The sequence below is a fragment of the Lineus longissimus genome, chromosome 13 (genome assembly GCF_910592395.1).
Source record: "Lineus longissimus chromosome 13, tnLinLong1.2, whole genome shotgun sequence".
NCBI classification, from domain to species: domain Eukaryota; kingdom Metazoa; phylum Nemertea; class Pilidiophora; order Heteronemertea; family Lineidae; genus Lineus; species Lineus longissimus.
Window position 1 is genome coordinate 10,867,169 of NC_088320.1, and position 12,003 is coordinate 10,879,171.

Genomic DNA, 12,003 nt, shown 5'->3' on the forward strand with positions numbered 1-12,003 from the left:
GAAGATAGACCAATTTGAGACCAATTTGCGTGATCAGCCTGATTCTGATGGTGATAATGACCAGTCAGTTGGGGATAATGATATAAGTAGTAGTGACAATGACTCAGGTGATGGTGGGCAGGGGGCGCAGCCTGCTGCAGGTGGGAATCAAACTGCATGTGGCCCTCGGTTCCTGCTACAAAAAAATAGTAAAAATGGCAAAAATGCTGGCAAGATGGGGGAATAACTTTAAAAGAGGGCTGGTAGCGAAAGAGTTAAGAATAGATCACGATAAAACTGTATGAGCCAAATCATGAAAAAACAGGAATATAAGCCGAATCAAGGAAAACCGTTATGAACAACCTGACTCGAAAAACAAGTATGGTTTGATAAAAACATCTGTACCACTGACATTTATGCAGCTACATACTGTAGCCCGTTGTCCCCAATCATGAACGACAAGTCAATGAGTTTTAGGTTGTATATACTGGCACAGCATCTTTATTGGATGTTGGTTAAACAGCCTTTTGCTGTTAAGTCGTTTGCTGTTACGCCGTAAAAACTGTAACGACACAATGTTGTATACACACTAAGTAAAAAATCGATACAATTGATACAAATTTCTAAATAAAAGCTGTGCTAAGAATTAAATGACATATCAATATCCACTTCATGTTCCAAACTATTATACTATTACAATAAAAGAGGGCGACCCTGTCTTCAGAGAGAGGTGCGCGATTAACACATTTCCAGCATGCTCGGTTAAATGAAGCCAACCGGATGCGAAAGGATAGGCCTATCGATGACTCATACATGGTGACAAGTAGCCTATGCCACGCGACACACGAGTGAACACAATTAAATGCAACCAAAACATCCACGAAACAAGTTGTAAACTTAATCAAAGAAAACAAATGAATTCAATATCTTATACAACAATTTCAGTTTAGGCCTATGCAATTTAACCAATAGAAATGATATAAAACATAGCTTTTCACAAGAATTGCTGTCCGACACCATTGTTCTTAACAGGTCAGGTCATCCGACCCAAATTCAGGATCTAAAACTTGTTTTACGAAGTTCCAACATAAAATATCATTACACAAACTAGTATTGGGCAATTCGCCTAACAGCAAATTGCAGACCATATCCCTGGTGAAAGTATTTTGTCATGTTGAGAAATTAGGTTTGCACCAGGATATAACCAGATAAATCAGAGGCAAATAACCCTGAATAACCAGCTGAATTAGGTTGTGACAGTAGGTGCATCATAAATACTAGAATTAGCGATGGTTCTGGGACTGCAACAACTCAGCATATGGATGGTCAGAATCCAGCAGACAACAAGCAAATGTAATCTGAATCTCAACATCTTTCGTATCTTTTGATGAGTTTTCTGGTCGAGTGAGGGAAACCAGTTGGCCATCTGATATGGCTGGTGGGGATGAAAGCTCCCAATGTTGGGACGACCAATAATACATTGCGTCTCCACAGTATTTATATTATAATACCTCCCTCCATGCACACATGGTTCTGCTGCCAATTTTTTCTTCAAATGATCTAGGTGTCAATCATGTACTTGTGGGTACTGGCACCACGTAGGTAACTTCTGATCTGATCTTAAGTGGCAGGTTTTTGGTGCTTTGTCCTGGTGCTCATTTTTAAGATGACAAAACACTATCACCAGGGATATGGTCTGCAATTGCTGTTAGGAAAGTCACAACCTGGGGACAAAAAATAAATGTGATTTAGACTTTGCATTCCTTTGAAGTGTAGGTTGCAACATCCCAGGCCATTGATGCATGCATGGTCACAACATAGGGGCAACCGGGAATCATGGCAAGGATTTTTACAACCATTCTTTTGAGGTGTAGATTGTGATGTGAGGGAAGTGTCTTGATCTCTACATAAAATTCCTTCGACATGGTGCAACAAACCAGTCCAGTAGATATATACATGGTCATAGCATACGGCATCGAGACAACCAGTTTGCAAGGTTACGGCCAGGCCAAAGGGGTATGACCGATCAGCACTAAGAGTAAAAACGTAAAATGCAATAATATCTTGCCACAGTAGGTTTATTTATTCAGTCTTTTTGAAGTAAAAGTATTACAGTGAAAAGAACGAAATACGGCTGGAATATTATACTGGTTTGTCTTCGGACGGCAAATTCAGCACTGCACCGATGTCAAGGTTAAGACGGTTATACGACTTTGCCTCATCAGCTCCTCGTGGTCAAGGCTCCTATATCCTTACTGATGCGGTCGCAGAACAGAACAGATGCTGATCATCCCCGTCACTGCGTCAGGCTGTAAAACAGAGCGAGGAAATATTTTAACTTCACCAGAAGTTTTATCATTCATTATTCAGACCAACAGACACTGACTACCTGCTAATAGTCTATGAATTTCATTGTCATAATTCAGAACAAACACTAATTATCATCTTTGCTGACCAATATTTTCAGAAGGTGTGTACATTCGTGTGTCCATTTACACTGCACGTGTATACGTGCTTTACTGTACATTTCTACAGGAGTGAGCAGGATGTACAGAAAAACGATCTCCAAAACTGTTGCTTTCAGCACTCGCGACACGTTAAGCGAGGTTTTAGCAATTATTTTCAGTGAAGGTATATCTCATGTGTAGAGTCTGGGTGATTTTGAGACATTCTTAGGTGTTTAAGGCGCACAGTTTGATGAAACTTGCCCGAATTCGTAATTTTTTTGATGAATGTATATCCGCCATTGCGGGGATCTGGAAACTTTCGGATGACAAGTTTGCCTCAAAAGATGGACGTGCTCCCTATAATCACCCAAACTAACAGCGAATATACATTCTTAAGATCCTTTTCTTGACCTCTGATGAGTTAATTTTGTCTGATGCAGTGTTTCAACACAAATTTGAGGGCGATTACAATCACGAAAAAATCACACTCACCCAGTCTAGAATGCGCAGACGAAATGTCTGTTGGCTCTTCCATGTAGCGGGTATCCTCCCACCTGTTCAGGTCGGGACAGATCAACGTTGAGCAACTTGCCTAATCGGTAAAAACGCGGGAGGCAGTGCTATTACCGGAACGGTTCAGAACCGGCGATTTTCATCAAAAATCACCCGAAAACTAAAAAAGTAGGCAACGGCTGCAAAAATAAAGTACACGTTGTTCGTTAGCAGGTTATGAAACGTAACCTAACCAAATTTCAGGTCGTTCCGTGCGGCAGTTTCGGAGATACGTGTCGAAAACCACATCCCTCGGGTCCTGGCGATCGGCTCAGTAAAAACAATAGACCATATCCACGGAGTTGTGGATATGGTCTAAATAGATCAAAAGAATCTTTGATATAAACATTAGTACAAACCTCGTTGCTGCCTTTGGGTAAACACGGGAAAGTATCAAAAATCGAAAGTTTTGTCAGAGTAGAAGAAATGTATTCTTCTCGAAACAAATCTTATGGCGAAATGCGCATTTAGACAAAGAAATTCCTTTCCACGTGTCAAGAAAACTAATCGAAAGTTATTTAATCTAAATCATATACCATTTAAAGGCAGAAATTCGGAATACCCTAAAATCAAAGTCAATTAGAGACATGGTACTGTAAGTCGAGAAAACAAAATCAATTGATATAGGACTAAGTTATTGAGGTAGCATACATATGTACCAAACTGGTTAACAGGCAGGATGTTGTTGTTTAGGCGGTAGTTCAAAGAGATGACTCATTGAAAGACACTTCCGTCAACGAGGAATCTGGAAACTTAAAAGTACATGTATCATGCTTCAACGGATTGGTAGCTGTTACACATACATTGGTTCAGTCGTTTCCCGCCAAAATTGTTGTTAGGGGTTGAAAAATACTTGAATTTACTTTTCATGAGGATCGATACCGGCATATAAACTGCGATTTTAATCACTTTTGGAGGCAAATTCACACACCTCATATGACCACTGTTGTTTTTTTTGTGTCTGGGGATTTCGCCGCCCTCATTGCTCATTATCGAACCTTGACTTCGGACTGGACACAAATAGAACTGAAGGTTGAAATGAAAATATTGCTGGTATGATGGGTGTACGTGAATCACGGAAAAACAATGACTCAAACAATCATGTTTTTTTTTGTTTTGGCCCCGACTGCAGTTACACCAATTCGGCAACTGGTAGTGTCACCACTTGAGTCTTATTTTAGGGATTTATTTGGTATTTAAATTTAGCGGGCTACTTTGCCGCTCTTTTGGGGTCTTGACTTGGTCCGCTAGGGGCGCTCATGTGTTTCCACCCAAGAGAAAACCATGCTAACTTTGAAAGAAGTTCGAGAAAGTTTGCCGTCTTGCTGTGTTAATTTCCAATTAGCAAAACACAAGTGGGAATGGAGATAACTAAGATAAAAATGATGTATAGAAGGCATCGCTGTACTGTTAGATAAATCTGTGCTAAGATAGGCACTGTAAATTAGGTTTTGAGGATGCAAATCCCTGCGAAGGTCACGTCAGTGCTGTTTCCTGATGCGATAGATGGCACCACCGAGTTGGTACCTGTGCACTAAAACGATGAATCTTTCAACTGAGATGTAAATTTTATTGATCTGTGGAAGGTTCTGCTGCCTTGAACCGATTTATACATTCTATAAAGACAGGTTACTTTGGTTCCAATTGTCACAACATCATGAAGAAATAGTTTGTGCAACATCAGTCCATCTTTTCTGAACTTTTCAGGTGTATAAGGGATTTCTTGTCCTAGAATATTACCCCACATTTTGTACAATTTATGCCTTGTGACTTACTGTTTGTCATTTTTGAATCTTTGTAGTTTTAGGTGAACTAGAGTGAATTAATGAGAATAAAGATCGACCAATACCATGAGATTTGGACGTGTTGGAATCGTTATGTGAAGATGTTAGTTCTACGGCAGCCACAGGTAGTATCAACCAAAAATCTTCCAATTTTATATCAAAACCTACTTGCATGCAGACTTCCTCAACTTCATTTCAAGCCTATGTCTCTTGGAATAAAGCGACAAAAAATTTCTTTGCAATTATGCTTTCAGCCCCATGGAAGAATTTAAGTCGAACCATGCAAAATTTTCTGTCAGGGGTATTTCCTTGGCTGTTCTTCAATAAATCATTGGGGTCAGGGGGGCATTTTGTGGGGTCGGTCAGGTTACTGAAAACACACCATTATTTTAGTTTGGCTTAACAGGCCTTTCAATTGCATGGACACTTTCACACCCTCTAATTTCTTAGTCTATTTCATTGTATTTTTGGGAAATGATCTTTTGCTTTTCAGCTATTGGGGGACATTTTGGCATGCAAAGTTGTCTGAATATCAAAACCATAGAATTGAGATTGTTGACTGATATTGTCACAGACACCTGAAAAATCAAAATTTTAGGATTTCTGGTATAAAATGAAACGGCCAGGGGCCATTGTGCTCACCGCATACATATTTGGAATTCATCCTGGTTAAGAAACATGCTACATGTATAGTATAAAGGTCAAACCAAAGTCGGTATGACATGTGATGTATCGTTATTTGTAGTACCTACAATAAAAATATCATCGAAACAAGTCACTAATAAGCGAGCTATTACAGTTTACACTTTTTAACTTTTTTAGTTTTGGCTTCCTGGTGGCCAAGTCGAGAATCAGATCGGATCGAAATTCTGTGTCCGAGGTAACATAGTTAAGAATCATGTTATAGTTACACTCAAACAGCCAATTTACACCACTTGACCTCTGTGACCTTGAAAATTAGGTCAAATCAAAAAGCTGTAGGATATGTGATGCATCCTTGCTCTGAGTACCTACCATAAAAACATCATTGAAAACAAGTCACTATTAAGCAAATATTGCAATTTTTACCTTTTTTAGTTTTGGCCCCCTGGTGGCCAAGTCGAAAATCAGATCAGACCAAAATTTAGTGTCAGAGGTTATATGATGTAGGGAGTCATGTGTACTAAATTTCAAGTTCATAGCTTTATCGGTTAAGAAACGTGCCATAGTTACACACAAACGGTCAGTATATGCCATTTGACCTCTGTGACTTTGAAAATAAGGTCAAATCAAAACCCGTAGGACATGTGATGTATCCTTACTAGGAGAACCTACCATAAACGAGTCACACTTTTTAGGTTTCCAATTCTTTTTTTATCACACTTTTTAGGTTTCCAATTCTTGCCCCCTGGTAGCCAAGTCAAGAATCAGATCGGACATAAATTCATTGTCAGAGGTCACCTGACCTGGGGGGCCATGCATACAAAGTTTTGAGTCTGCAGCGGTAGCGGTTAAGAAACATGCCACTGTTTTTGAAATAGGATATGACGGACGACAGACACTGCGGTGTTGTATAGACTCACCAAAAAGATCACTTAAAGCTGTGTTCACACTAGCCTCTCAAAGCGGACGCTCTCACTCGATGTGAACCTGCAACTATGTTGTCTGCAGAGAATGCCTCGCTTTCGATTCGAGCACTGGGGTTAATGGGTACATTCAGTAGAAGATCCAAACGCACATCACAAATATCCCCGAAAGCTCGGATTCGGCCATATTCGGGAATGTATATTTGACCTATCAGCTTTAAGTTGTTTTGTTTTGCATACCACAAAATAATTTTGGCACAAACTTAAAATGTTTATTGTAGGCTTTTGAAACTAGCCAAATCTGCTGTAAATGATAAAGGGGGATCGTGAAAAATCTTCCATATTCATTGTTGCAAGTGTACCAGTTTACTGTTGATAAACTTTGTATTCAAGGAGTTTCAAAACTGAACAACAGTTATATCCTGGTGGTGACACTGTGAATGATGGTCATAACACCCACACTCTATTCTATTTTCTTCAACCCTTTCAGTACGTCTGATACGGGAGCAGTATCAAAAAACACCATCGCTTTTTACGTGTGGCACGGCTCCTGTGGCATGCAGTTAACTGGAAATTACTATATGATCTTCAGTGCTTCTATCTACAAACTGTTTTTAGAACTAAATCTCTCTTCTGTGGCAACTGAATGAGACCGGCCCTGTGTTTCTATACAATAGGTTTACATACAGTACCCTTTCAAAAAAAGGTCAAAAATTAGCCTAAAATAGGCTCAGTATGTGGCTGCAAAAGCATTGAGTACTTAAAGGGTTAATTCACCAACAACAAGAACTCACTTTAGCATACCTACCTCTGCCACAGTTACAACCACTTGTTTTACTATGTCTAAGTTGTCAACCATGTTGTCAGCTGGAGCGAAGTCAAAGCGCAAGTCATTCCTGGAGAAAATAGTTGATTGCCCAAGTTTTAGAAATCTTTTCACTCCACAAGATCTGAAAACAAGGAATATTCCATCAATTGATCGATTGATTTGATCCACCAAGTCGTTCTCCTTGAAATAAACGATGCAAATACTCCAATAGCTCCTTTGGATAAGCACACCTGTTGGCAAAACTGGTACTGATTGCCGAGTTGAGAATCAGATCGAACTGTCAGAGGTTATCTGACAAGTTTCAAGTTCATAGCTTAAGTGGTTAAGAAACATGCAATAGTTAAACTCAAACAGCCAATTTACCTCTGTGACTTTGAAAAGTAGGTAAAATCGAAAAACCCATAGGATATGTGGGGTATCTTTGCTTGGAGTGCCTATCACAAAAATATTGTTGAAAACAAGTCACTAATGAAAAGGCCAGGGGCCATTGTGCTCACTGGTATTTAGGTAACGACTTAATTGACATTGAATGTTGAGAAAGAATAAATTTCATAACAAAATTTTGTCCGGTGTTCATTATTTAAATTTTTCACTGCCAGCCCTATTTTAAAGTTATTTCCTCATCTTGCCAACATTTTTGCCATTTTTACCACTTTTTTGTAGCAGGAGCTGGGGGCCCTCATTGGCGCCCTCGACCACGCCCTTGGCCATGTGCAGCTTGATTTAAACCTGCAGCAGGCTGCGCCCCCTGCCCACCATCACCTGAGTCATTGTCACTACTACTTATATCATTACCCCAACCGCTTGGTCATTATCACGGGAGCGCTCCTCAACGATAATTTGTGATGAGTATCCATCCCATCTTTGTCCAAAAACCAAACGTTAACTGGTAGCCACATGATTTATCTGGATAATTAATTTATGATACCCCAACCATATTCCAAAAAGAAAGTAGCTTCCCGATTCGCCGACCCATGCCAGATAGCATCATGACAACGCTAATTACGATTGACTATCTGACCTTGCACTGTTCTTGTGTTAGTGTTTACTGGACGTCAGTAGTTGGGTTTTAAAGGTTAATTGAAACCACAACGAATACATGTAGGTCTTCATTCTCATAGCTTTCCAATGAATATTGATGTCATATTTCACTGTTTCATTCCATTTCCAAGTGGGATTCAAAGCCACCTCAGAAGCTGATTGATTAAAAGATGTAATTTCCCCATAATCTTCAACTCTTGATTTCAATCGCTATGCAGAATGTTTCAAAAAACTTCTCATCTCTATTTTTTCAGTTTGATTTTACAAAACATTTACAATAAAGATGACAACTTTTTTGCAAACACCATGTACATGTAGAACTATATGATTCCAATCACGCTTGCTGGCCAGGCAATAATCGTTTACTCAATAAACATTTTTGGCTCACCTGTGAGCCTTTACAATGACGCAGCGTCGTCCGTTGTCGTCGTTAGACACTAGTGGCACGTTTCGTAACCGCTAAAGCTACTGAACTCAAACTTGGTACACATGTACCCCTTGGTGACTGCTACTCAGAGATTAAATTCTGATCTCATGTAACTCACGGTTTGGCCACCAGGGGGCCAAAGGCCAAAATTGAAAATCTGCAATAACTTGCTTAATACTGGTTCAAAAATTTTGAAAAAAATATGGTAGGTACTTCTACCAAGGACACATCATATATTCTCCGGGTTTTGGATTTGACCTACTTTTGAAGGTCAGAGAGGTCAAAGTTTGATCGCGGCACCGCCGTTAGTCAATGGTGGCACGTTTTGTAACCGCTTCTTCACCAATTCACCCGACTCGAAATACCCACTTCCTGGGGACGAGATTGAGCCGAATGCTTCTGAGAACACTTCCGAAGACAGGGCGGGAAGTTTAAATCAACGTAGAGTCAATAGTTTGGTTTACTTTTTGATGGGTAGTTGGAAACACTTAGATAACATTTTGAAACGTTATTGGCAATTTAGCGTTTAGCAATTTAGCGACCTATTTTCAATAACGTCTTAAAACGTTATTGGCAGTGAAAGAGTAAATGGACACTCGAGAAGGAAATGTCTCACATCTTCAATTGGATTTAGATTATGGACCAATTATGGTGCGCCTTTAGTACAAAAATTGTGACATTTTTCAAATAAATATATTTTTCAGTTTCAAAAGATCTGTACAGCCTAAATCAGATTGACTTGAGATAATAGTTCTAATACATGATTTTTCCTATTTTTTTTTCACCTGGGTCTTCTTACTTACATGGGGTACCTTTTGTGCACCAATTTTGTGGCATTTTTGAAGACCGTTGACCAAGTCAGATCGGACCGAAATTCGCTGTCAGAGGTTACATGAAATAGGGAGTCACTCAAACTGCCAATTTACGTCATTTGACCTCTGTGACCTTGAAGAATAGGTCATATCAAAAACCCGTAGGATATGTGATATATTCTTACTAGGAGTACCTACCATAAGAATTTTATAAAAAACGAGTAACTTATAAGAGATATCACACTTTTTACGTTTCCACATTTGGCCCCCTGGTGGCCAAGTCAAGAATCAGATCGGACCGAAATTTCCATTTCCTGTGGAAATGTCATTTTATCAGTTCATACCTACCCAGGTCAGACTTTTGCATGTGTACTCCATTCGGACACACCCGAGGAAGAAATAATATATTTATAATAGAAATCTCTTAGCTAGTTCGCTTAGCTACACCTACGTGGCGCCCCTATACAGCCTCTGCCTCGTGTGAGCCGCCATAATCAGTACTTATTACTCGAGCGCACCGAGTAAGTCCCGTTGCTGTGGGGACAGGCAGGGCGGGTAGTCTGACCGGGTAGGTATGAACTAATAAAATGACATTTCCACAGGAAATGGAAATTTTATGTCGTTCATACTCTACCCAGGTCAGACTTTTGCATCGAATACCAACAACCAAAGGAAGGAGGGTAAACGGTGACTTACCACGTAGTGAAGTGAACTGTCCCAAGCTGCAAAGCAGAACCCAACGGGTGAGACCAGGGGACCCAGAGAAAGAATGCTTGGGGAAAACCCGGGCTAGAGGTCAACAGGCCCTTTGACAACAAAGGGAAGCATAACAGGGAAACCCATCCCCTCCTAGATGGGGAAAAAACCACCTCAACACGGTATAAGCTCAGTACATATCGTCAAGAGACACAATGTGGAAATTTTTTATTATTTTTTAAAAGAAGGAGCACGCCCCAGAATAACATGGGGTGGCCTCACTGACTAACTCTCAAAAGTCCTACGCGGCTGAACCCTAGGACAGCTGGACGGGGCGAACGTGCAGGCCCGAAGACCCGGCGACAGTCTATGGAACCCCCCCGCTTAAAAAGGAGGGAGGACAAGACAGCCAGCAGGAGAGAAAATCGACGAGTGGTCTAGGCAGGGAAACACCTAGACCACGTGCTGAGCAGCGACAATTGGACCAAGAGACAGCATACCATCTGTTAACTTGGAACAATCGCGCATATAATACTGGGAGAAGGTAGAGTGAGAACTCCACGTAGCCACATCTAAAACCTCGTTCAGCGCCACTCCCTTATACATGCTTCCCGAAATTGGTGGCTTGCATTGGAACTAACCTTTTCCCCCTTGTCCGTCATTAATGGCATTCAAGTGTGTTGGTCAACCATGACTATCTCCTTCGTCCCTCCACCATAACGCCTAGTTTCCCCTTATGACATCACTATTTCGGACACTCAGTGCCCCATTTCTGGAAAGGTGTATACTCGGCCCACGAATTAGAAATGGCCCGAATCTCGTGGGCCGTAATGGCGCCTAGGCGACGAAGCTCTTGAGAAACGAGTGTCATAGAATTAGCCATCCGGATGGTGGCCACCAACCATCTGGCGACCGTGGCTGCAACTATCTCCCTAGTAAACCCCTCTCTATAAGACAAAAAGAGGCGCTTCCTGCCTAGGGGAACAGCAGGCTCCTTAGTCTTATTAGAATAGAACTTCAATGCCCGAACAGGACAGAGAGTTCTGTCCGGAAGGTCTCTTAGAGACCGTAGCGGATAACGAGGGGATAAAAACCGGGCGCCTGGAAGTGTGCGGCACCTGTTTTTTAGTCAGAAAGCCTGGGACAAATTCTAGGACCGCGCCCCTCTCAGTGAAAGCCAATTTATCAAAGGCTAAAGCATGAAGCTCAGACCGCCGCCGTGCCGTGGCCAAAGCCACCAGGAAAACGGTCTTAAAGGTCAGATGTTTAAAATCTGCCTGATGCATGGGCTCAAATGGAAATTTCATGAGAGCCCTTAAGACCACCGAGAGGTCCCACTTGGGGGAGAGCTGAATGGAGCGAGGACGCTCCAAAGACATATTGCGAAGCAACGATGAAACAGCGTCATCCCAAGACGGTTGCCATGATTCAGTCAGCTTTAAGGTGACCGAAACAGCGGAGCGATAACCTTTCACTCCCTGAACCGAAAACTTCCAGACCGAGAATAGAAAATTCAAGAAGTCGAGGAAGTTGGGAAGAGAGGGAGCGACCGGAGAAACTCCGTGCTCCAGACACCAGTCTCGAAAGACAGCCCACTTGCTATCGTATGAGTCAAGGGTAGACTGTCTCTGAGGTTCGGCGACTTTACGGATAACGTCTTCCGAAAAGCCTCTCTCTCTCGGAGGAAATACCCGACAGCCTCCAGGCGCGAAGCCTGTAAAAAGAAGGGTCTTGATGATAGACCCGGCCGATCGGGTGATAAAGCAGACGGTCCAGGCGGGGATGATCCGTCAGCAGCTCCAGCGGAACCGGGAACCAGGCCTGGTTCAGCCAGCACGGTGCTATCAGACAAAGTCTGACCTGTGAACTGG

The 12,003-nt window shown here is 41.6% G+C and overlaps 1 protein-coding gene across 5 annotated transcripts in view; it reads right to left on the reverse strand.

The window, feature by feature from the left end:
* The window catches only part of LOC135498061 (uncharacterized), a 133,705-nt gene that overhangs the window by 78,102 nt on the left and 43,600 nt on the right, over positions 1–12,003 (reverse strand). For all 5 annotated transcript variants that reach the window (XM_064788212.1, XM_064788214.1, XM_064788211.1 and 2 more), the window contains one exon: positions 7,136–7,277. In XM_064788212.1, coding sequence (XP_064644282.1) covers positions 7,136–7,277 — 142 coding nt within the window. The remainder of the gene's footprint in view (positions 1–7,135; positions 7,278–12,003) is intronic.